At 35.9% G+C, this 24,074-nt stretch overlaps 7 protein-coding genes across 21 annotated transcripts in view; 3 read left to right on the top strand and 4 right to left on the bottom strand.

The window, feature by feature from the left end:
- Positions 1 to 98: 98 nt before the first annotated feature.
- On the bottom strand, positions 99 to 5,780 carry Miro (mitochondrial Rho GTPase). 3 transcript variants are annotated; one of them, XM_070307402.1, is made up of 15 exons: positions 5,692 to 5,780; positions 4,570 to 5,369; positions 4,277 to 4,482; positions 4,149 to 4,199; positions 3,968 to 4,069; positions 3,844 to 3,885; positions 3,278 to 3,443; positions 3,080 to 3,200; positions 2,811 to 3,003; positions 2,381 to 2,647; positions 2,084 to 2,296; positions 1,803 to 1,999; positions 1,377 to 1,415; positions 1,073 to 1,144; positions 99 to 650 (listed from the first exon to the last, which is right to left on the bottom strand). In XM_070307402.1, exons 2-15 carry the CDS (start codon positions 4,766 to 4,768, stop codon positions 524 to 526), a joined length of 1,995 nt encoding a protein of 664 aa, XP_070163503.1. In that variant the 5' UTR covers positions 4,769 to 5,369; positions 5,692 to 5,780; the 3' UTR covers positions 99 to 523. The 3 variants fall into 3 exon arrangements, with proteins under 3 accessions (XP_070163503.1, XP_070163504.1, XP_070163505.1); XM_070307403.1 differs by lacking the exon at positions 1,073 to 1,144 and having other exon boundaries at positions 100 to 650; positions 5,692 to 5,779; XM_070307404.1 differs by lacking the exons at positions 1,073 to 1,144; positions 1,377 to 1,415 and having other exon boundaries at positions 100 to 650; positions 5,692 to 5,779.
- Positions 5,772 to 8,920, top strand: Cuta (cutA divalent cation tolerance homolog). The gene is made up of 6 exons (XM_070307407.1): positions 5,772 to 6,429; positions 6,521 to 6,580; positions 6,698 to 6,743; positions 6,814 to 6,863; positions 6,944 to 6,986; positions 7,134 to 8,920. The coding sequence occupies exons 1-6, from the start codon at positions 6,263 to 6,265 to the stop codon at positions 7,221 to 7,223; spliced, it is 456 nt and encodes a 151-aa protein (XP_070163508.1). The 5' UTR covers positions 5,772 to 6,262; the 3' UTR covers positions 7,224 to 8,920.
- Uhrf1 (ubiquitin-like with PHD and ring finger domains 1) lies at positions 7,001 to 11,538 on the bottom strand. 3 transcript variants are annotated; one of them, XM_070307400.1, is made up of 10 exons: positions 11,477 to 11,538; positions 10,891 to 11,069; positions 10,615 to 10,716; positions 9,975 to 10,564; positions 9,527 to 9,881; positions 9,268 to 9,453; positions 9,025 to 9,181; positions 8,725 to 8,923; positions 8,215 to 8,637; positions 7,001 to 8,118 (listed from the first exon to the last, which is right to left on the bottom strand). In XM_070307400.1, exons 2-10 carry the CDS (start codon positions 10,972 to 10,974, stop codon positions 7,899 to 7,901), a joined length of 2,316 nt encoding a protein of 771 aa, XP_070163501.1. In that variant the 5' UTR covers positions 10,975 to 11,069; positions 11,477 to 11,538; the 3' UTR covers positions 7,001 to 7,898. The 3 variants fall into 3 exon arrangements, with proteins under 3 accessions (XP_070163501.1, XP_070163500.1, XP_070163502.1); XM_070307399.1 differs by lacking the exon at positions 11,477 to 11,538 and having other exon boundaries at positions 10,891 to 11,229; XM_070307401.1 differs by lacking the exons at positions 10,615 to 10,716; positions 11,477 to 11,538 and having other exon boundaries at positions 7,003 to 8,118; positions 10,891 to 11,229.
- Positions 11,539 to 11,708: 170 nt separating this feature from the next.
- LOC138939275 (CTD small phosphatase-like protein 2) lies at positions 11,709 to 16,954 on the top strand. 2 transcript variants are annotated; one of them, XM_070306924.1, is made up of 8 exons: positions 11,709 to 12,059; positions 13,033 to 13,264; positions 13,429 to 13,569; positions 13,647 to 13,896; positions 13,993 to 14,579; positions 14,700 to 15,056; positions 15,131 to 15,226; positions 15,328 to 16,954. In XM_070306924.1, exons 2-8 carry the CDS (start codon positions 13,055 to 13,057, stop codon positions 15,391 to 15,393), a joined length of 1,707 nt encoding a protein of 568 aa, XP_070163025.1. In that variant the 5' UTR covers positions 11,709 to 12,059; positions 13,033 to 13,054; the 3' UTR covers positions 15,394 to 16,954. The 2 variants fall into 2 exon arrangements, with proteins under 2 accessions (XP_070163025.1, XP_070163026.1); XM_070306925.1 differs by lacking the exon at positions 11,709 to 12,059 and adding an exon at positions 12,068 to 12,232.
- On the bottom strand, positions 16,247 to 20,021 carry LOC138939276 (metaxin-2). 3 transcript variants are annotated; one of them, XM_070306927.1, is made up of 5 exons: positions 19,878 to 20,011; positions 19,734 to 19,803; positions 18,310 to 18,889; positions 17,706 to 17,843; positions 16,247 to 17,266 (listed from the first exon to the last, which is right to left on the bottom strand). In XM_070306927.1, the coding sequence occupies exons 1-5, from the start codon at positions 19,974 to 19,976 to the stop codon at positions 17,206 to 17,208; spliced, it is 948 nt and encodes a 315-aa protein (XP_070163028.1). In that variant the 5' UTR covers positions 19,977 to 20,011; the 3' UTR covers positions 16,247 to 17,205. The 3 variants fall into 3 exon arrangements, with proteins under 3 accessions (XP_070163028.1, XP_070163027.1, XP_070163029.1); XM_070306926.1 differs by lacking the exons at positions 16,247 to 17,266; positions 17,706 to 17,843 and adding an exon at positions 17,854 to 18,237 and having other exon boundaries at positions 19,878 to 20,021; XM_070306928.1 differs by lacking the exons at positions 16,247 to 17,266; positions 17,706 to 17,843; positions 19,734 to 19,803; positions 19,878 to 20,011 and adding exons at positions 17,858 to 18,237; positions 19,189 to 19,395.
- A 670-nt stretch (positions 20,022 to 20,691) lies between these two features.
- LOC138939156 (zinc transporter foi) overlaps positions 20,692 to 24,074 on the top strand; it is a 7,853-nt gene continuing 4,470 nt past the window's right edge. Inside the window, exons 1-3 of one of the 7 annotated variants that reach the window (XM_070306736.1) lie at positions 20,692 to 21,281; positions 22,255 to 23,246; positions 23,667 to 24,006. In XM_070306736.1, coding sequence (XP_070162837.1) covers positions 23,245 to 23,246; positions 23,667 to 24,006 — 342 coding nt within the window. In that variant the 5' untranslated portion in view covers positions 20,692 to 21,281; positions 22,255 to 23,244. Of the gene's footprint in view, positions 21,325 to 22,254; positions 23,247 to 23,466; positions 24,007 to 24,074 lie in introns of those variants that run through there. The other 6 variants (XM_070306737.1, XM_070306735.1, XM_070306739.1 and 3 more) reach the window with 6 other exon arrangements.
- The window catches only part of Dgt1 (dim gamma-tubulin 1), a 10,035-nt gene continuing 9,440 nt past the window's right edge, over positions 23,480 to 24,074 (bottom strand). The window contains exon 13 of one of the 2 annotated variants that reach the window (XM_070306740.1): positions 23,480 to 23,908. The gene's annotated coding sequence lies outside the window, so the exon portion shown is untranslated. The remainder of the gene's footprint in view (positions 23,909 to 24,074) is intronic. The other variant, XM_070306741.1, reaches the window with a different exon arrangement.

The raw sequence follows: 24,074 nt of genomic DNA, 5'->3' as shown, positions 1-24,074 counted from the left end.
AATATATTGGAAATTACTAAGAAAATTGTTAAGATCTGGATCTCTGTGAAACAGTCCCCCCCCCCCCCCCTCGAAAATTAAGACTACCAGCAAAGAAATAAAGAGGACATTAACTAAATAATACACAATGCGTCGCATTTCTCTCTTAACTTATATATTACAATACATTAAACAATAATTTATATTATAAGATGAAAATAGTTCTTACGAGATGATACATATCGGAAGAAAAAACTGCAAATAAAAACTTGGGTATTCTGACCAGAGTAAAATAAGTGCACCTTGCTACACAAAAGTATTTGCACTTTATCCATATTTCTCTCTCTCTCTCTCTCTCTCTCTATCTAATACTTAGCTATTTTAGATTTCGAAAAGTAGAGTGCGATTTATGAATATATATATGTATATGTATGTATCATATATTGAATCTATATAACGCGATTATCTATAATAACGGATTTCTCTTTCTTTATTCGACAATAGGAGGCAGTTAAACACGCACGAGTAGCACGAATATGGTAGACTATCTTTTCTCTGTATTTAATACGCGCATCATTATGTAACCGGCGACCGTAGCGACGGCGATTCCAAGACCTGCTTTCCACCACACCAAGGAATCTCCTTGCATTAGGCCGAATTGATTTATGTGCCTGAAATGTCCAAATATAAAAGTTAAATGTAACGATTCGAATGTACGAAAAATCTCAAATGTTTCAATATGATAAAACTAAATGTCATTCTCAAACAATCTTAATTATTTAAAAATACAACACGAGCAACGTATACATACAAATGTAGATGAAATTTTGATTATAATTTTGACAATAAAGTTTTACCATATGCTATAAGCCAAATTAGATTGGGGAAAAAAAAAAAAAAAAAATCTCTTGTTAGATATTATCTAAGCATATAAATTAAGCTTTATAAATTGAAGAGAAATTTGCGAGAGATCGACCGTGTGGCATGCTCATGCTTGAATGAAAAGCGGTCGGTTTATACATTATTAAGCTACGACTCGTGATAATTGTGGATCGCGAGGAAGAAATATACAAGCAGTAATACGAAATAAAACCTTGTGAAAGAACTCCACCACTGAGAGGGTGAGGTTTCGACAAGCAACATGTGGACCATACGCCTCAAATGGCTGAAAAGAGCCAATATGTTGTTACGTATAGTTTCATCCGTGCGATGACAAAATTTTCTATTATGTGAGCAAATCGCCCGACAGTACGTTTAATATGACAAGATGGAGTTAACTCTTCAACATGAACGCATGCATTGATAGGAATGTACGATGACGATGAACGAATGCAGTTTTCACGATTTGCTCAAGCTTCTAGATCTTTACACAGTGTCAAATTGAAATTCGGACCAACCTGTCTCTGTAAAATAAAACCCATGCTCCTTGAAAGCGGCTAAACACGAAATATCTTTTTGTTAATACCGGATTGTCTTCTTCTTCTTTTTTTTATTTTATATTATGTTTTTATTTTATATTACATTGTTATCTTTGCTTAAAAGTTAAAAAAGTACAAGAAAAGAATTGGGGAGATACTCTGGAAAAGATGCGATAAGAAACGCAAATCATTGTTGCCTCAACATAACTTTATAGTGTGAAAAATATATATAAAAGAAGAAACAAGCATAAAAAGCTCTAAAAGTCTTGATGTAATCGATATACTTTCAAATCGACTACAAAAGAAAAAAATTATATTTTCTCTAAATCGGAGAAGCCTCGAGATTTATCTGGCAATTTCCTTGTTATTCTATTCTTAATCTATGACAGGGAAAGTTCAACTTACGGGAAAGCCGCCATGGTAGCTAGTTTAACGAAGATTTCACGTCGTACTGTGCGTGAGATGCTATACGGCTGTGGAGGCATCAATTTGTATTTGCTGCAAAATGCGGTCGGTTGCAGCAGATATCCTTGTTTCACTTCGGAAAGGTCACTTTTATTCGCTACTATCAGAACGGGAATTTTGCTATCAGCGAAGTATTTCTGTAAAAGCATACATACATGTATCGTAAGAACTGTATAATCAATCTAATGAGATCATTACATTGGATACGAGAAAGTACTCACAATGTAGATACGCGCTATATACTCGAACGATTTCGGATTACTGGCGTCGTAAACGAGAGCCGCCGCGTCGCACTGTATTTCCGCTGGCGTTAAAGCGTCCTGCACATTTAGCACGTTTATATCCTTCAACACTACCGTCTTTTCCTGCCCGTATACATGCAATGTGTTCACACTGATGTGGGCGTTTGACGGTACCGTCTCATCATTTAATTTCTAAAATTATACAAACGGAAAGATAATACACGATCAAGATTCTAGTCGCAACTACAATAATATTACCAATAAGCAATAATTTACCTCGAGTTTAGGATCGATAAAAGTTCTACATAATGTAGTTTTTCCACTACTCTTTGGACCTATTAAATGACAGGTGTAAACGTTTCTGCTAGTTTGCTTCTTTGCCAGATCTACTTTCTTTTCACGAGTCACGACGATCGAGCTCATTTGAGACTCGTTATGATACATATTGTAACCCAAATACGCCATATATTCCATGGTTTTGCGCACATTCGTCAGTGTCAGTAGCGCCCACTGACACATGTATCCTTGGAACGTAATCCATCCCTGCATGTATTATTATGCAAATTAAATTATATTCAAATATATTTAGCTTACATAGCTTTCTCTCTCTCCGGTTCTCAGAAACAGATATACCGGTTTTTCATCGTCTTGACATTTTACAAGAGAGTTTGATATTCTTATAATAATAAATAAAGCGAGAGTAAACCTTTTCGTTTGTGGGTACAGTGTATTTGTATTCGTCGCCCCATGGCGGAACGAGACAACGCGAGAATAATGAGTCCATTTCTAAGGGCGAGAGAGCTCCATCACGATCCCGATCATGTTGCATAAACAATAATGTCAAAAACTCCTGTCCCTTGTGTGATAATTCGGTACTACAGCCAAGCGGGACTTTTAATCTAAAATAAAGATATTCAGTTATAAATATTGAAAATATATTGGTGACATGAGACTCTGCAACTTCTTTATACATACGAAGGATGAATATATTCTTTTGACATTTGCAGCTCATTATCATATCCAAATTTTCGTAATACAGCCCAAGTCGTTTCGTTCCTTCCACGTTGTATGAATAAACATTGTAAATACATAAAACCTGTATATAATCAGAAACAATTATATCGATAGCTTTAGTACATCTCACATAAGTTTAACACTGTATCAACTGTATACCTTTCATTGTGACGCATCCGTTACATATACCATCGCAAATATTTTTTGATAATACAGCTTTTACATCCTCCAGCACTTGTGGTTGTAATGGTGTGTTGAAGCACCATTGCTGAAACGCGTTCAACTCCATATCGTTTAAAAGTCCATCGTTATCTACATCGCATATCTGTAAAAAAAGAAATAATATAGCATATAATATATGCAATTATTTCTAAACCTACTAATTATTTCAGAAAATAATGGATGAATGGATGGATCTAGACAGTTTCCGAGATATAAAAGTTTTTTTTTTTTTTTAAATAAATAAAATCATATAATTCTTTTTTTATATAATTTATATAAATCAATTCTTTCAGCCATTTCAATTTGTTAAGCAATGTGTTATAAAACTATTAAAATATGAGAATCAAAAAGTATGTATTTTAGAAAACATTTTTTATGTTAAGCATAGAATATATATATGTGTGTGTGTGTGTGTAAAGATATAAAAATAGAAGATATCCCGTATACTTAAAGATATAAAAATAGAAGATATCCCGTATACTTATTATATAGTATATACTTACTTTAAAAATTCGCTTTAAGGCAGTTTTGCATTCCTCGGTGAGCTAGAATAAGAAATATTAATTGAATCAATTTTAGTCAAAAAGATTAAATTAAAGAGAAACTAAGTATAAATATATAATTCACCTCCTGTGTGTCATAATTGTACAAAGGTGTGGTAGGATGCAAAACTGCTTTTTGTGCATAATAAAATGTTTCTGAAACATTTTGAAGTGTTTTCGCCGAGCACTACAAACAAATAAAATATCTCTTTATATCTTTACTCCGATTTCCTTCATAAGAATTCAGGTAAATCATACAATTTTACCTCTATGCAGCTTTCAATCTCTGTAAACTCTTTCATAATGGGATATACGGCCTGGAATTGCAATGAAAAATAAGAATTACTGACATAGATATAATATAAATGTATGCTATTTAAATCTGTCTACAAACCTCTATGGTAGAATAATCTACGAGGTCGATCTTATTGCCTACGAGTACGACTGGACATCGATTGTCAGACGAGCACTTTCTGATTAACGGTAACCAATAGCTGGCAGCCCTATCCAGAGTATCTTCATCATCCACGGAGTAGACCACGCATATCACATGAGCCTTCTGAATCTCTTCCGCCAGCTGATCGTCCGTTTGCTCCACCGCTGTAAATATCGAGTATAATATTAACAAACGTCTGACAAAAAAAAAAAAAAAAAGTATAATACATACAAAAATGTCAAGAGTGCTACCTGAATAATCGACTATATGCGTCGGCACCTGTTCCGGCGTGACGTCAGCCGGTATCGTAATCTCCTCGGCCTTGCTAGGCACTTCCTCCGCATATTCCTCGCTCACCAGAGACAATATTAGGGAGGTCTTGCCGACGCCTCGTTCGCCGATCAACAGTATTCTCACATTGCGCCGTAGCGCGACCGGACGTTGCACCATGCTGCTCGAGCACCGTAATAATTATTGCCTACGGCAGTCGCCGTTTAATTCCTCGCGAATGGCATCCTTTCGGAGGAGGGAAGGAACTTCAGTTATCACCGCGATGTATAACCTATATGCCGCGGACGTCAACAACTCGCAGCACTCCCACCGAGTGTCACCGATCGTTGCTTTCTTCACGGTGACATTTCGATAGCGACAAGGACGGCGACAAGGACGACGATAAGAACGATGACGACGAGGATCAACGACGTATCGTTCTATGTCTTCTTCTCCACGTCGAAGATGAGTATTTTGCACTTTGCCCTAATGTGCTTCTTCGACGAACCGATACGAATCGTGGCCAATTGCGATTACAGCTGACAGAAGACTGACAGAAGACTGACAGAAAACTCTCCGGCGGATTTACGGGACTCTAAGATGTGTAGTGGCGCTCCGAGGGTGGCCTTTTCAAGGTTACCTATGCCACCGCAATGAATGGTGCGATGTGTGTATATGTGATGTATGTATCTATGTATCGTATAGCGGTACCGTATATATACGTTTGTGTGGCTCGTTACACTTTGCACTTTATTCCTCTCTCTCTCTCCAGCGCGCGCATCTGTGACATATAACGGGTAAAAGAAAGATATTTTCTTACGCTCCATCTCTCCTGCTTGGAATAATTTTTATACGAAACATAGAAAAATATTTCTGCGAAGTGTTATATCAGAGCATTACGTTATTTTCATTTATATTGAATAAAGCACGTGTAAAAACAAAAATCAACAGAGATTTATCATTAAAAAATGATGACATTTACAAAAATTTACATTTTTTGCTTGCTGTATTTTTCTTCAAATGTCAAAAGTACAATTCTAAACAAACCTTTCTTATATATTTTTTATATCAGTAACATTTTATATTAGAAGTATTTTACATACGAGCAGATATACGACATTGATTCCTTCCTCTGTATTCCCTCTGTCCCGCGCTATGAACAGATCTAAAATTTTATTTCTATAGTTCCGAAAAGAAAGATTCGTCATAGAGGCCGCTGTTACGAATGTGACACGAAGTGATCGCGAAATTCTGACTTACCGGCTGTTCTCGATGTAACATTGGGAGTTTTCCAGCGAGAAACACATAATATAAACACAAAATCATATGATTAGATGTCAAATATAAAAATTTTAGGTTTTAATTTCATCAATCATAATTTTAATCTTTAAAAATTCTCTATTCAATAGCCAATCGCGTGACATTATGTCTATCTGTGTTTTCTTGCTGGAAAAATCTCATATATTATCTTAAAAATTACCCTACTATTTTTAAACGCGATATATATATATATATAGATAAATCGTAGAAGAAAAAAAAATATGTAAATACAAATCAGCTACAATATTTTTTATACAATATTATTGATCCGGTGCTCGATTCTCGTTTCTTATCCACTCGAAATTTATAACTAACCGCAAAGTATAGCCGGTGTTCCGTGACAAACTGTTGCAAATGCTATTCATAACACGATCATCCTCTCTCGTAGGAGCGTTGATGTTTTTCTGCATAACAAGAAATATTTGTGCCCAAGTTTATCGGAATATGTCGAGTCTCGCCGGGGTATATTCTGTGGCGTACGTCACGGTACCGAATGGTACAGTTGCGAAAAAAATAGCACGGTATAAATTAATATTTATTACAAATGTATTTGCTTCACTCTTTGATAAAACACATTTAATGTGGTTTATTTGTCTTTTTTTTTTGATAAAGTGGTCTGGTCGAAAATAAACTCGCTGCCTGTGTTAACATCATTCCGCAACTTACTTCCATGTAAGTTTCACTTATGGAAGGGGAATATTTTTCACTCGCTGAAAAATATTTTAATAGAGATTTCTGGATATTCATCAAAAAATATTTTTGATTAAATAATAAAAATATTGTTTCCAGATATGAATGGGAAGGAAAAATACAAGAGGATTCTGAACTTTTATTAGTAAGAAATTCATTGAACTTTATAAATGAGATAAAAATATCTCGATATTGATTACTTATTTAAATTACAGATGATAAAAACTAGGACCGAGAAAGTAGATGCTCTAACTAAATACGTAAAGTAAGTTAACTAATATACTTTATACATACACTATACATGCATTAAAACTATATATCAAATTTTAATTCAATTTTTTACAGAGATAATCATCCATATACAGTTTGTGAAGTAATTTCTCTGCCTGTAAGTTAATTTGTATATCTTATTTTAAAGAGTATTATTGTAAAGGGAGTGTTATTTTAATATCCAGGAAAGTAATAATAAATACAATACCACAAATTAAATGTATAAAATATATTAAAACTTTATAAATGTTTTTTTCTATTGTAGATACAAAATGGGAATGGCGATTATCTGAAATGGATCAGTGAAGTAGTACCATCACTTGATAAAAGTATCCAGGAAAAGCAAGATACATAAATTCAATGCAGGAAATTCATTACTGTTTATCATTTCTAAGATTATTCTACTATAATAAATAAATAACAATCCACACAATGACCTGGATGTAATAGTCTAGGCAATACATAAAATGTATTTGAAAAGTTTCTTATTAGAAGACTTAAATTCTTCTCTTGCTCTAGAATACTAATCATTAAATCTACTAAATAACATTGATCAGTCAATCAAAAGATCTATATTGTACGTATACATATTAACATATACGTAAGCAACAATGTCACTTATCAATTATAATAAAATACAAAGGTTTAATTTTCAGACTTCGAATAAGGCATATCAGTTTCTTCATATAAATTTATAATATAAACAGAGAAATATTACTTATTCTCTCTCTTTTTTACTTCTATAAAATATTTATTTTGCTGATATACGAATAATCATTATATTTGTAGTCCCTGTTTCAAAGATTAATTTGTGCCACAAAAAGCTGTCATAGCTGTACTATACATGATACCATAATAAACTCAATATGAAGGATTTTCATCTAACATATAATTTTTATGTGTCTAAACTGTCAATTTGAAAACACAAGTGAATAGCCACTGGCTATTGAATAGCTTCTATAATTTACACAATTTGTTTTGAAATTAAATAACATTCAGCAATTCGCATATTATTGTATGAAAAAATTCACTATCTCCCACTGTCGTAACCAGGATAAATCAATAATAATGCAGAGGCCAATGACTGATTGATCTCCATTTTATAAGTTTTACCTAGATCATATCGACAGGAAGGACAGGAAGACACCTCAGAAAAAAAGCTTCGTTTTAAGCACTTTAAGCAGATATTGTGTGCACAGGGAGTCGTTACAGGATTATAAACTATTTCGAGGCAACAAGCGCATGTGAATCTGCAAAATATAAAATTGAATTGTGTCAAACATTGATTTGATTATTAAAAAATTATGAAGAAAACTTATAATATTTTTCTATAAAGAATATTTTACCTTTCTGAAATAAATTGCAGGAAAGTGGTTTTTCCATCAGGTAATGCTGCGATACATTCAGCCCACAATTTAGCATTTAGTTTGTCATTTTCTATAAAATTCTTCAATTCGTCCTCCAAATCATAGATCTCCCGTTTAAGCTTTTTTTTAGGTGGACTCTTATTTCTTTTCAAGACCATAGTATCTTCTTCACTGCTGAGAGCAGATCGTTTCTTAGCATTTGTTACATTGCTTTTCTTCATAGCTTCGAGATATCCATCGGGATATATCGGCTTTAAACCGAGCGAAGCGATTCTCGTCTTGCCTTCTTTAGTCCAAGGCGCAGGAGAAGGATCATCTCTCCTCAATACATATCTCCAAACACGAAAGCCACTTTTACCTGTGTCCGGATAATACTTTACTACTTTATATATACCGTCGTATCTGCGACAAATTTATAATATTGTTAAAGAACTGTATATGTATTATATATCCATATTTATTATCCAAGATATAAAACATTCAATGTACCTGTTACCTTCCTGCGGCGCATATTTACTATATTTCCCTAATTTAAAATTGCGTACGACTCTGACCGGTATCCCTCCTCTCCAATCTTCGGCCGTTGCGCCGTCTTTCGCGTTTAACTTAGCGTTACAATTTATCGCCAACGCCTTATTCATTCTGGTTAATGTCTGGTCACTACTTTGTCCAGCAGTTCTTTTGTTACCTGTATTGATATAAAATGTATATTATACAATAGATAAAAATTTTGTGATTAAATTTTACAAGTAATATTCTTTTATTATTTATTAAATAGCGGATAGTAACCTGATAAATCTCTGCCACCAGAGCCAGTGTATAGAAATTCGTCACCATTGTCAATGTCGTCCTCGTAACCGCCCGATAAAACGATAGAGTACGCGCAGTCCGTTTCTCGTCCATGAATGCCAGCTATGTGTGGTCTGTGTACTCCTACTTCCGAGACCTGTATAATATATATTTTTCTTCACGTTATTCAATTGATAAATTTATCGACAAACTATTGGAAGAAAATTTGAAACTTTTATTTACCTGTACTCTAAATATCCAACACATGCCAACCTCTATACCTGGAACTGGACCACGATGATTTGAAGGGACAATACTGCATACCTTTGTTCTACCGACACAAGCCATTCCTTTCCCCCAATCCCTTTTTGGTTCCTTAGTGTCTTGGATAATGGGCTTTTTCTTTGACTCTTTCAATTTATCTCCCGCCTGAATCGATAAATAATAGCAAGGATGAAAATGATAACAAAGACATATTATCAATAATTAAATTTAAATATACCTTAACAATTTCGTTTTCATCATTTTTGCATTCGGGACAATACCAATAATCATCGTCTGGAATTGTCGCGAGCGGTGGATTCAGACATCCTAAATGATACGCATAGTTGCATTCGTCGCAAAGTAAAAGATTATGTTCATCTTGCTTGCCAGCGCATACTTTACAACCACACTCTTGACATTTCTTACGTGGGTTATCCATGCATGTCGTGCAGGTAGCAGCGACACGTCTGCGTTTGCCATTACTAATCATAAATCTTTCATCTTCCGAGGTTCTCTCAGTCAATAACTTAATTGCTTCTATAGCATATATCTCTCCTTTGGGATTAACTTTTTGAATTTCAAGTCGATGATCGCTAATAAAAAGAAAAATAAGCAATATATGATTAAATTCAATCATAATTCTTAATAAATAATATAACGCAAGAAATAAAATGAAAAATATATACCTGCCCATGTGCAACATCCCAGTCAATTCTTGCAATTTTCTTTTTTTCTCTATCTTGGATATTGTAAAGTCATACCACAGTCCAACTTGTTTAGGCTCATCCACATTATAATTGATCATTACCTTTCGACCAATAGATAATTCATCAAATGGTACAAGATGTCTGGCGCGTGGCCGTATACATGTTTCAGGTACATTAAAAGGGAAAGCTTTGTCGTCAAACTCCCATAATACATTATAAATTATTTCCTCTTCCTTTTGTAAAATTTTTTGTATAATAGCTTCAAACCAGGCACCGTGTATTTGATCAAGGCAGTCTATCGCATCGCCAACTTTATAATATAAGCTCTCCGCTTCTATTAATTCTTCTTCTTTGTTTTCGCTTATCTTCCTCTTCTTCTTTATATCGCTATCATTACTAGAGGTAGCTTTGTTCTGTGTATTATCTATCTTTATCTTTATCATAAGCTGTATGACATCATTCAAATTAATGTTATAATCATAGAGTTTGTAACCATTCTCTAATTGTTTGCCACGAAAAAATAACCTCTGCATATCTATCTCAATGCGCAGTTCTTTTTCAATTTCACGCTGAAAAATCAGAAATCAATTTTTATATTACATTGTGCTGTTAAACATACCTGATAAAATGAAATCACTATCTGTATTAATACGAAATATAAATTTATTCGATGATCAGATCTATCGACATGCGCGCGAGATTCATTATCATTTAGATACGACTGTAAGAAAATTATTTATAATTAACACAATAAATATTTAATAAACATATTCGCGACGAATACGAGCCGTTCAACGTCCGTAAAGCCATATTTATTCATTCGTAAAATCTAACATACGGCGATGAACCTCTATCGCAAAATTGTTTCGCATGGCGATAATCATCGCTGACATACCTTTAAATCCTCCACCATCGTCAGCTTGGAGATCATTATAATTGCCTCCTTTTTCCCATCCATCGATCTTACTTTGACGTACATGTTGCCGTCGATGATGTACACTTCGCATACATACGTTGATATCGCGACGCCTCCGAATATAAGACAGCTTTACGGCTTGTTGGCGGGAAATGTATCTGAAAAAAAATGGCCGTTCTCATGTTAGATAAAACAAACATTACGCATGCGTATTAACGCAAATGTAGCGGACGCTGTTTAATCCTCAGTGGCGTATCCAATTTTTCGGTCTCTAAATTGTTGGCAAAATTCTTTGCGCAATATTAACGCAATGTGTTATTATTGTAACATTATAGCGTTAAAATATATTATTTAATATCAAATGTACCATATATGTTATTAGTATAAATAATGATAAAACGATATAAACAATTTATGCGGATTTCAAAAATTTCCTCACGCGTTGTCGCACCTAACCTGATGACGAGATACGAGCATGCTCGAGACGCGTGGGCACTTAATATTTTCAGCTTATTGTTATAGGACAATATGTTGCAAGATTGAAAAAGCATCTTTCGGTTCGTACTTATTGGAAGAAAAAATTCTTATTTATTCTCAGAATTCACACGCGCGCTACGGCCAACAATATATATTTGTCCTTCAATCAAAGGCAGGGAGTCAGGAAAGAGAGAGAGAGAGAGAGAGAGAGGTCTAAAAAAAAGGCGGGAAATTGATAAACGTGAAATTAAAATTGTAAGACACCGGAAACGGTAGGTGGCGGGTAGCTGCTCGATTAACCGGAAACCTCAAGTGTCGAAGGAACAATCGAACATCCCGCGGGATATCGTTCGAGTGGGAAGATTCGCGGTTCATCGTTCCGCCTGTCGTTCAAGGGGGAAATAAATAGAGCGCGCATGGTGCGAGGATCGTGAGCGCGATCCTCGGCGATCCCTCCCTCCCTCCCTCCCACTCCGCCGCGGGTATCGCACTTGAGGCCGCGAGTGCCGCGGCGGTGACGCCGTCGCCATGTCTGTTATAGTTACGGAGGGATGATAAGCGTACGCGACGGCGTCGAGAATTTGAATGAGACGCGTGTGATCCCGGTTGCCGTGTACGCCCGTTCGTGCCGGCGTGCGAGCGCGTCGGCCGTCGACGACTCGACGAACATGGTAAGCAGCCGCGGGTGCCGTTAACGCCGCGGCCGGCCCGTCGGGCCGCGGGCCGGCGGCCGATTTTCGCGCGAATTTTTCAGGTGTCCCCCCGGGATCCCCTAACCACCGCCGCCAACGACTTCGCGGCGTAACGTCGCACATTCGAAAGCTCTCGTTCTCGATCGAGAAAGGTAAAGGCTTCGGCGCTCGGCGATCTCCGTCGACGCGCATCGCCACGCCGATCGGCGTGAGAGACCGTGACAGATCTCCCGGCGAAATCGCCGTAACGTGATATGCACGGGCATTGCGCCGCATATAAATCGATATACGACTCTCTCTCTCTCTCTCTCTCTCTCTCTCTCTCTCTCTCTCTCTCTCTCTCTCTCTCTCTCTCTGTGGTGGGGGGGGGGCGTCCTCACTCATAACTCATACCAGCACGTTTCTTCGGAACGCCCCTTTTTATTAAACGATCGAACTTCTTTCCCGCGCAATTCTTGCCAGGCGCGAGACGTCAATAGCGCGCGCGCCGATGTTCTCCGAAAAATCCTGTCCATTTAAAATTCGCAATCTTGGGAATAAGAAAACGTTTACCGACTTGAATTCGGCGGAATTGCCTCCTATGTTTCTTTTTTTCATTTCAAAATATATATTTTCGTGTATCGTGATACTCACCATTCCCATTTTTTCCCTGTATACATATTGTTTTTTGTAAATATAATTTACATAATTTATCATATAATTTACAAAGGATATATGGCAATAAAAGCTTAAGAAATTTGAAAAATTCGTGCGCGAATTTTATTTTCAGACAATATAAAGACTCTTCCTATCAATTTTTCCAAAATAATTAATAGTAATCATTGAACAATTTTTAAATATATTTTTATTTATATTTTATATTTATATCAATATTTTGAAGATAATAGAAGATTAATTAAATATATTAAGAAAATATTAATCTATAATCAAAGTTAACGTTCTGTCATTTCAGGATACTTAACAACGCTGTTGAAATGTGGCTAAGAAGTGAACGAATTAGTAGAAGATTGCGCGGCCGTTTAAGTTTAAGCGGTGTAACGGCATCAAAGGCAACCAGTCATCGAACGCAAGTTGGTACAGCGCGCAAAGTACCGCATATTGGGAACAGCACTCGAGCGATAACATCAAGTAGATGCAGTAGATTGAGTCAGTGGCAACGTAGATCATCCAGTTTTCTAAAAGAAGTGAGTTTATGAGAATAGCGCATTTTTTTATATCAAATTGTTCAGATAGTAGTGTGCTATGCATTTATTATGGTTGCATTAGCAAAAAATTTATAAATAATTGACGATTGTTAATTAAGTAAATATATAGAGAAGATATTAAAAAAAATTACTGACTTTTGTAGGCTTGTAAAGAAAATGTTTTACATTTTGCCAAATCCACACCTATTAGACGAGAGAGAGGACCTCGTAGAAGAAAATGCATAAAACGGTCGATGGTTACGTCAACTCCCCTGCACCGTGCTCCACCAATAGATGCAGTAATTGTAAGTTATCTCGCAGTCGTTATTCTCTACAATATAAAAATCAATTATTATATTTGAAATTAATATATGTTTTGTAGTCTGCTAAAAACGCATCGCCATCGAAAGTTTCGGAAGAATCTAAGGAAAATTGGAATGGCGAATCCACTTTACCTCTTTGCTCGTCAGTAATAAATACGGACTCTCGTAATCCAATGATACCGCCGGTACATGACTTGAAATCTTCCATATCCAGTGTATCTTCATTGACCTGTCTAATGCCTCCGGTATCCCTAGGATCGCATTCAGATCTCACATGTTTACTAGATGATGAAGGAAGCAAGAACAACGGTATCCCTTGATGACATATTCAATGGTCTATATAGTTAAAATAATGACAAATTAATACATATTAATATTTATATTTTTCTCTTCTGTTTTATGCAGATACTACGCTACCGTCATCGTTACACTACTCCTCTTTATACGCACACTCCGAAACGTCCACAGAATATTACAGTTTGATGCATTCGACTTCGATATATAACGTCCGTACCACTACGTACAACACATCTGACAAATACTTTCCAAACGGAGGAAAGTGCTCGCTTATCGATAACAATGAAAACCGCAGTGATCTCTCAAAAGATCAATATGCTATTGAAACAGACCCAACAAAACATGAAACAACTGCTGGATATCCCAGTACAAAATACAGTATACCAGCAAGTACGTACAATATAAATCCTCATCATCCATCCGATACGAATGGCAATCTTAGTGACAAATATGATTCCGAGGATGTCGACAGTCGTTATCACGAGGTTGAATACATGGAGGTGGGTAGCGAAGAGATAGTAGAATCTTGCGATGTAGAGAACATGGTTACTCAAGTTCAAGAGGATTGGGAGCCGTTCGATCCTTATGTCTTCATCAAGCATTTGCCGCCGCTCACGCCAGCAATGAGAGCAAGATGCCCGGCTCTGCCGCTCAAAACGCGAAGCAGTCCAGAATTTAGTCTGGTACTAGATTTGGTAAGCTTGAGACTTACATCTATTTATATATATGCATTTACAACGTATGATGGTTAACAGTCGTAATTATTTTCCGGGGGGGTTTTTTTTTCTTTCTTTCTTTCTTTCTTTCTTTCGCAGGACGAGACATTGGTTCATTGCAGCTTGCAAGAACTATCCGATGCGGCGTTTCGCTTCCCAGTAGTCTTTCAGGATGTAACATATACTGTATTCGTGAGAACGCGACCGTACTTCCGCGAATTTCTCGAACACGTCTCGTCACTCTACGAGGTGATCTTGTTTACGGCGAGCAAACGGGTGTACGCCAACAAGCTGATGAATCTGCTGGATCCAACGCGAAAATTGATCAAATATCGTCTGTTCAGGGAACACTGTGTCTGCGTTAACGGAAATTATATAAAAGATTTATCCATCTTAGGCAGGGATTTATCTAAAACTGTAATTATCGACAACAGTCCACAAGCATTTGGATATCAGGTAATTTGTATAAATATGACATAATATGATACATCCCTAGAATATGCATTTAAAAACATCAATGTGCGTTACAGCTGGAGAATGGCATACCTATAGAAAGCTGGTTTGCCGATCGTTCGGATAACGAATTAATGAAATTATTACCATTTTTGGAAAATCTAGTAAACTGGGTAAGTTTTTGCATTTTCTACTATAATGTTGGATTTAATTTTATGAAAGAGTACAATTAGACAATTAGATTCTTTTTTTTTTTATTTAATTCTTGTCACAGGGAGGCGATGTAAGGCCGCGCATTAGAGAACAGTTTCGATTATTCAGCTTTCTACCACCGGATTAATTCAACTAGCGTGCACAAAATTCAACATTGTCTGAGATACTTCTTAGCCAATAAAGAAAAAAGAAGAATATAAAAAAAATATCTTAAAGATACATTAAATAGATAAATAATAGCTATTCTCCGCGATGCATAAAGCGTAATCTGCTATAATATTACAATTATTTACAATGTTTCATTCACAAATGGATATGCCTGTTGGTATATAGAAATATGGAATTTGATAAGTCTAGATCTCTTTGAGATTAGTGCTCCAATTCATTGTCCAAAACGAAATCTGTGAACGAAAATGTTGCGTACATATGTACGATTTTGTTAGTTTATTTGTTTAGATTTGAAGTCAAGATAAAGAAATCAAATCGTGTCTAACATGAACATCAGTGAGCATAATATATTATTGTGTATCATTTTTATCAATACTTCCAAATGAGTATCAAGTGTCTCTCCATGACGTGATTATATGACCCCTGTGTATATAATAAGATTCGTATCTTACGTACAATCTGCAATTGTTTCACAATTTATTCTTGTATTGCAATAATTGAAAGTAATATCTATGAGATTGCTTTTTTTTGTATCACCAGTGAAATGTATGATCTCAATTTATTTATCTATCTGAAATATCTCTAATTTGAAAATTCTTTAATATATTCCCGCTATCACGATTCTCTGATTTGATTGTGAATTACAATTGTTTATTATCATCACAATTTTTAAATCTATGTCTAGATGAATTGAACTTTTATATATATATATATATATATAAAGATGATTAAACACAACTCTGTCAATAATTATATAATTATATATATATATCATATAATTATATAATTATACATTATTATATGTGCTACATAATAAACCTGTGTATAATTCATAGTGTAAGGAACATAGAATTCAGTATCAAAACAAAAATTAGCAACATTATGTAATAAATGGCGTCGTAAAAATCTTACGCCTCGTAGTGTGTTTATCATAGTTTAAGATTATACTCATATTATGCACAAACACACACATAATAATAAATAATAACAGATTGTTATTCGTGAAGTCAGTTGGATCATGTATAGCTAATTTCCCAGAAAACTTTTTTTTCTACATCACAATTGCGGAACATCTTTATTTTGCGTGTTACAATAAATTAGCTCTGTAATGTTTGTTATAGAAATAAATTAACACAAGATGTAAACGATGGTCTTATAATATGAGTAGACAGATCATTTGATTCGCATTAGTGTTATAACTGAAACGCTGGAGACAAGAAATATGTTGAACATTATATATACACAAATTATTAAATCATATTTATATAAAAAATATTAAATAATAAATTAAATTTTACACGCGATGTCACATGTAACATTATGTGTCCACGTAACTATCCACATCGAGAATTATTATTTTTTCTCCCGATTTCTCTCGAATCTGCATGCGACAGATATAAGAATGGAGAATAATGTATATTGACTAGAAAATTGTTCTTCCCTGCTCTACTTTTCTATGTAACATCGAGATTACATACTTTAATTTAACAGCGCGCTTAACAATGTACATTACACTATTAATTATATATATATTTCAATAAAATAATTATGAATATAAAAGAAAATATCACCAGGAACTATTGATGTCATATATAATTTATGCTATTTCATCAAAAACGAGATTTTATACCTAATCAATAACTTCCGAAATTGTGCTTCAATTTGTTTTGGCACATTTTATTGCCCGACATTGGGCTATGTTTGAATTTAGAGAAAGATCGCCATTTTCTTTTAATTCATTTATCCTTGGTATGGATGTCAGATCATTGGCTTAATTCTTGAACTCCAGCGTTTCATTAGTCTGACTGTCTATAGCTTGAGGAGAAAAAAGGCTGAAAAATGTTATGTGCAGTATTATGCATTTAAAAGAAATTATGCATAAGTATTGGAATGATCAACTTTAATATATATATATCTCTCATATTTATAATAACAATGAGCTAACATTACTAAAGTGTATACTACATGCCGTACTCAACATTACTCGCATTTCAGATATATCCATCTTGCAGTGGTGGGGAGGGAAAAAAAAAAAAGATTCGATTTGTAAGTTTTCAAACAATAGATTTTATCAATGAAAAATTAAGAGTTGTTGATCCGAAAATTAGCTATTGAATAATACATAAATTTTCCTTTATACGGTCATCCTTGGTCATGTCAGTCGCAAAACACAGGAATCTCAATTTATGATGGATGTAATCGGTGTACCGCAACTCGATGTATCTGAAATCCGAGTAGGATTCTATCTAATCCTTCGTACGCTGGAAATACCTATTCTCGATGCGTTTACAAAGAGTCACGAGCTTCGGATGATTCCGCACGATCATACCCAGTTCGTTGTTGAGTAACGGCGTTGTGAGTATTGTGAATATGTGACCAAAAACCAAAGCATCCAATTCATTGGGCTTGCTAGATAAGAATCATGCATAAAAATATTTTATGTTTTTATCGTAATCATATCCTAATCAATATATTTAGAAACATATGTATTTATTTTAAGCTATTATACATAAGTCAATTCATCGATAATGTAAAGGAATGGTCGGAAAGAGAAGGAAGCGATTCAGGCTGCGATTGGAAGCCATCCCACAAAGTATCCTTGGATGGTGACTCAATTATTTCAAATTCTTCAGCAATTTTGTTCTGTCTTTCGTAATTAAAGTAGCGCTGTTTAATTCTAAACGTATGCTCGATAAGCTTGGGAAACCGACGAATCGTGGTGATGATCCCTTGGTTTGAAGGAAAGGAAGGCGATGTGAGAGCGCGAATGTGACCGTATATCAGAGCATCGATTTCGGTGGGACTTGAAGAAACATAATCAGACAAATGAATAACAGAAGCAACAAACAATGAGAATAGTAGAAAAGTTACTTACTCTTTTCCAAAGAAAAACTCTTCATCTGCTAGCCTTTCGGAGAGTGCTATACAACACTTTCCTACATCATCGTAGACTTCATCTAAACTCTTGTTATACCAGCCAAGTACATTGAGTTTTTTTATAACTTCACGTCTCTTTTGCCAGTTTATATAATGATTAAGCGGCCAAGGATACACACTCCCATGTCTCGGTTTGGTGACGGCGTTCAAAATTTCTGTATCCACCCAGCAAATATACAGTTCCGCGTTTACAAACACGTTGTTTATAAGGGACAGGTACGCTCTCATATCTACTTTGGCGGCAGAATCCAAATGATCGGACAGACTTATCCCTTTACTTGCTATGTGGGTAACTATACCATCAAATTCGGATATCAACTTTGTACCACATTTGATAAATGGTACACGACCCGATGGCGACATATACTCTGCGTTTTTCCTTGGTTCTATTTGAAATTCAAGTCGACACATTTTGAGGAAAGCCTGTACCGCCAAGCAGTTTGCATTATCCGGAAGCAGAATCTGTTCTACTTCATAAGGTTGATACAGAGTGATCGGTTGAGGCCATGGCTCCTGAGCTGCAAGAAAATATGACTTGTTATTACAGTGACATACAAGATGGTATACATCTTTGATGTAACAGTTACATAATCGATAGCGTAAGAATTATTACGACACGACGGATTAAAAGACAGTTGATGGATAAAGTGAAAACGCTTAGTTTCTCTGAATTAAATTCAAAGCACCATTGTGGCAAGTGATATATACATATACATACGAAAACGCGCGCAATTTTGTTTACGAAAGTGTAAGGTTAGATTACGTGAAAATTTCTCGAAATGATATGGAAATTTCGATAATTTCAAAGAAACGTTACCTTCCAACTCTACCGCGATCGAGTCGCTTAGTAATACGTGAGGCATGTCTATGTCTAAATCATACACGTGAGGACGCACTTTTTCTCTCTCGCCTCACTATTTCAAGATTGTTCAAGATTTTCGATTGATTACTCGCGTTGTAAAAGCGCCATGAGCAAACAGCGAATTATGTAGAACCGCGTCGTGTAACGATTTTTCCCCGCAAATAGACACACATATATATATATATATATATTACAACTTTGGTACAAAAAATAATTCGAGTTGACTGAATAAAATTTAATGGAGAGGTTTAGTGAAATTTCAATCTTCCTTAAATTTACAAAATTACAGTGTCTACAAAAAGAAATTCCAATTTACAAATTTTTATTCTCGCATATTCTTCTAATAAAATTGCAAAATTGACATAAGACTAGCTCTCATAAATTCTAAAACACTTTTACTTATATAAACTTGTCACAATTCTTTTCATTATTTTGATAAAATTTCAATATCCCTTAAATATTGATTTCCTACAAATATATAGATATATAAAAGCACTCACTCTGTAAATCAAGAGATTGCTCATCCGCGCAAATATTTTCAGCTTCTTTCGCATCGAGCCGAGATTTTTCCTAAATTAATAATAAACGGTATATTTCAATATATTAAATTAATTGCGTGTAAAAAATATTCGTTGAAGAGTAACCTTTGTGAATTTCACCCTTGACAAAATAGCGTGAAGAATGCGCGCTTGTAATGACACATCATTCTTCTCATCCTCGACATCCTGAAATATATTCTGCATATTTCTTAGAAAAGAGAAACCTGCCTTTCTTCACATTGATATAAAACTTAAAAATTTTACAAAGTTTATATTTGACCTTGTTTGATATGATTTGTCGGATACAAATCGAATTTTCATTACTATATAATATATATATATATAAATTTATTCAAATGTTTTTTAATATGAAATTTAATGTAAAAGATTATAACGAAAGATATTTCGGAATAAACACGTTAATCCAAATGTGTATAAAAATCTTATATATAAAATAGATATAAAAAAAGATATATATTTATTATTAAATTATATCCATCAGATTTATTAAATAAATCTAAATAAATCTAAATCTGAAATTAACGATTGCGTGTTGCAAGTTACGAACTCTACTTTTTTTTTTATCGCTGTGTGTGACGTTAAGATCAATATAATTTATTTTCGAGAGCTCTGGATGATTTTTAAACGTCAGACCATATGATTTGATTAACAGCGATTAATTTCGGAGGATGATTGGCACGCGAGCCAAAGATTTTTATCGTCACCGAGAGATCTACGTATAAATTCATCGATTTATATTAGAGTTTTATCAACAAAATCGAACCGCGAGATTGTTGATTAGATTGCATTTTTTAAAAATATTTGATTAAAAGAATCATATAAAATATGAAAGATCAAATTTACGCGTAAAAATGGAAAAATTATGCAGAAAGAGAGAGAGAGAGAGAAAATGTAGCGGTGTTTCGTAAAGTCAAATCGATCGCATAAAGTCTGCGGATCACGATTTTCCGCGGTTTCTCGGTCGAAGAAACGGATATATATTCTTAGGTCGTGCGTCTCGACATTCTCCTCTTGTTCCTCCTTCTTTCGTCCGCCGCTCTGCCGCGATACACGTCCGTATGCGTGCATATGTGCGTGCGCTAGAGAGAATCGCATCGCCGTTGCGCGAACGCCAGCCGCCAGCCAGTCAGCTGGCCCGTCTGCCTGCCCGTCTGTCCGCCCGCCCGCGTGCCTGCCTGTCACGCGAATCCAAAATCCAACATCCAACGCAGTCCACCTGAGTCCATCGTTCGCATCGCGAGCCTCCTGACGCTACGTTCAGGTTGTACATACTTGTTGCTCGCGCGCAAAGAGAGAGAGAGAGAGAGAAAATACGGGAGAAGAAAGATAGGAAGAGAAGAAGCGGCCGCGGCCGAGAGAGGACGAGAGGGAAGGAAGCGGGGAAGAAAGGGAACGCATCGGTACGCAGAGACGGATACGCACGCCACGGCTCCCCGACATCTTCGTGTCGCTCACGTAGCCAGACTTTTGCGAGCCTCCCGCAAGCCGGTGAGAGAGCGCGTCCCGATCACGATTAGTAGCGCATATCTATGTACGTATCTATGTATGCATGCCGTGTCCCGTGTCTCGTGTCTCCCCGAGCCCTCGTGGCTGGTCCGCTGGTCGCCATCATCGCCGACGATTCGACACTCGACGATGCGTTTCACCGGCCGGGCGGCCTCGATCGAGCGACAGCTGGAAACCCCTGGTCTTTCTAACCTAAATTCTAAATTCTGTTGATCCGTGCACGAAGCGGTGCAGAGAAGAGAGACGAGGAAATAGCGCGTACACGCTAATTCCTTCTATCTTCTCTCTCTCTCTCTCTCCTTTTCCCTCTCCTTCGATTTTTTTGACAGCTAAAAATACAATTTTTGTCACAGAGGCAGCTGCAACTATTTCGGCGCCGGCGTCGCCGACCGTAATCTCGGTCTTTTCCGCGATCTCGAAGGTCTATCCTCTCCGCGGAAATCCTTCGCGCGTTTTTGTCCCCTTCCTCGTACATGGTAAAAAAAAAGAGAAAAAATTCCGATCGATACATCGAGATCTCGCGTCGATTCATTGTTTATCGTCGCCCCGCGATCGGCTAAGATTCGCGTCGTAAATACCAGCAAAGATCGATGACGATAATGATGCGACGAGCACATGGACGTTGCTGGTCGAATGTATTACGGTAGCCGGATAAAAAAAAAAAGAAATGAAACAAGCGCGTGAACCGATATCGAATCGTACTCGATACGAATGCGTGAAGAATGCATACCGGGAGATCGGATGTCGATTTATTTTCGTCGCGCGTTATCGCGCCGTATCTCTCGCGTTTTATAAGAGAAACGATATAATTCTCCATTTGAGATATCGTAATAAAGTACACTAGAATAAGTGTCCCTTTATCCCTGGAATAATATATCTTTAGACTTATATTTTTCTTATTGATACTTATACGATCTTTTCGCATTCTCAAACATAAATGCAAATGTGTTTCAAGATGCGCTCCAGCTAAGAATCTCTCCGGGAAGGAAACATTTAAACTCCGTGAGAGAGATTGAAGGAGGGAAAACGACAATTTACATAAATAAGCTGACTTATTTGTGTCTACGTTGTGCGTGATTGGCGGCAGAGAGATTGAATAGATTGAGCGAACCAAGAGCGCGAGGAATGGATCTTCGCGCGTAGGACGCGATCTGCGAATGAGGCATAGTTATTCGCGAACAGAGAGATGTTTTCGAATTTTCCAAGGGATAAGGCACACATTCTACGAAGATATACTATGCGTCTAAACCAGGCGTTCGCGTTTTCCGAAAATCTATTTCGCGCTCACGCCGAACTCGGCTCGTCTCATCTCTTGGAAAAGTAGCTCAATTATAATCGTTAATTTATATTTAGCCGGCTATATAGCTTTATTATGATGCACAAGAAAATGATGCTTTTGATATAGATTAGATATATATATATATATATATATATGACAGAAGTCACACACTGTGGCACATGTTGCATAAGATGTTACGGCGCTAGATCGGGCTTATATCCAAAGATTTCGCCGCAGATTACTTATCAATAAACGCGCCTGACAGATGAGATATACGTTCATCGATAAACGATCGATCGTCTTTTTGCTTAGACAATGAAAATAAAACGTTTAGACAAATTTTTAAAATCTTTTTATCTTCGGTTTTTACCATTCTCTCCTTATTCGACACATCTTTTTTTTGTTTTTTTTGTCTTTTTTTTTAATGGCCTTACATTAACTTTAATATACGGATTATTAACGCGACACGTGAATATTGAAGCGTGGCGAAATTGAAGGTCGAGCAATTTTCTAAATATTCGTTATAACCCACCAAGGTTTTACCTATAAAATTTGTTTATAAAAGCGCAGTTCCTATCAAGACATGCGCTCATTATTGCTTGACGTTTGCGGAACAATTGTGGGCGTGTTTAAATTGCGATAAAGCTGGCGCGAATAGGAATCGTCATGTAAGTACAATAGTTATATGTAAAACAATTCGAATTCGCGCGTTCATCATCACGTATATCCTGTTCATTATTATTTATTATGTACTAATTTATTAATAATTTAGATTTTATATAAATATATATATATATATATATATATATATATATATATATATATATATATATATATAATATAAAAGGAAATATATCAGAAAATATATTAAAATTCTCTTATCATTATTATTTGATTACTCGAGTTGCATTATCTGCTTATACTTGGTATTATCATAACTTTTATACTGATAACTCCTTTTCCTGTGCTCTATCCAACTAGTAAATATATAAAATTAGTTCCCCAAGCAACATTGCTCGATACATACACATTATCGGTAAAAAAATGTTTGAGACGTATATTCTGACAAGTATGTATTTTGTTTTTAGGAAATTCATCATGTCGCATTCTATTGTTACCGTCTGCGTAGTGTGTGTATTGTGCGCCGCACACGTACCCTGCTCGGCGCATACAAATCTATCATCAACGATGCACAATTCAACAAATACCAGAGATCCCTCGAATCCAAATGTACAACCATTTTCGACTCCAGGTTCCACGGATACATCACATCCATACACAAAGAGTCAAAGCTCGTATCCGAATAACTTTGTTAACAATAAACGCAACACTGTAAAATTTCAAAATACACGATACGTTAATCGTAATAATAAGAATAATATCCCGGTAGTCGTTAATGCAGTACCAACTGCATCGCATGATGTTTACCTTATTAAGAGGAGATAACGGAAAACTTCAAAGGCGGTGGGAATAGTACTCTGCGTTGATACCACTGC

The sequence above is a fragment of the Polyergus mexicanus genome, unplaced genomic scaffold, assembly GCF_030449975.1.
Source record: "Polyergus mexicanus isolate NDT 795.1 unplaced genomic scaffold, iyPolMexi1.0 SCAF_14, whole genome shotgun sequence".
Lineage (NCBI taxonomy): Eukaryota > Metazoa > Arthropoda > Insecta > Hymenoptera > Formicidae > Polyergus > Polyergus mexicanus.
Note: the sequence above shows the minus strand (reverse complement) of the source record. Positions and strands in the feature narration are given on the sequence as shown.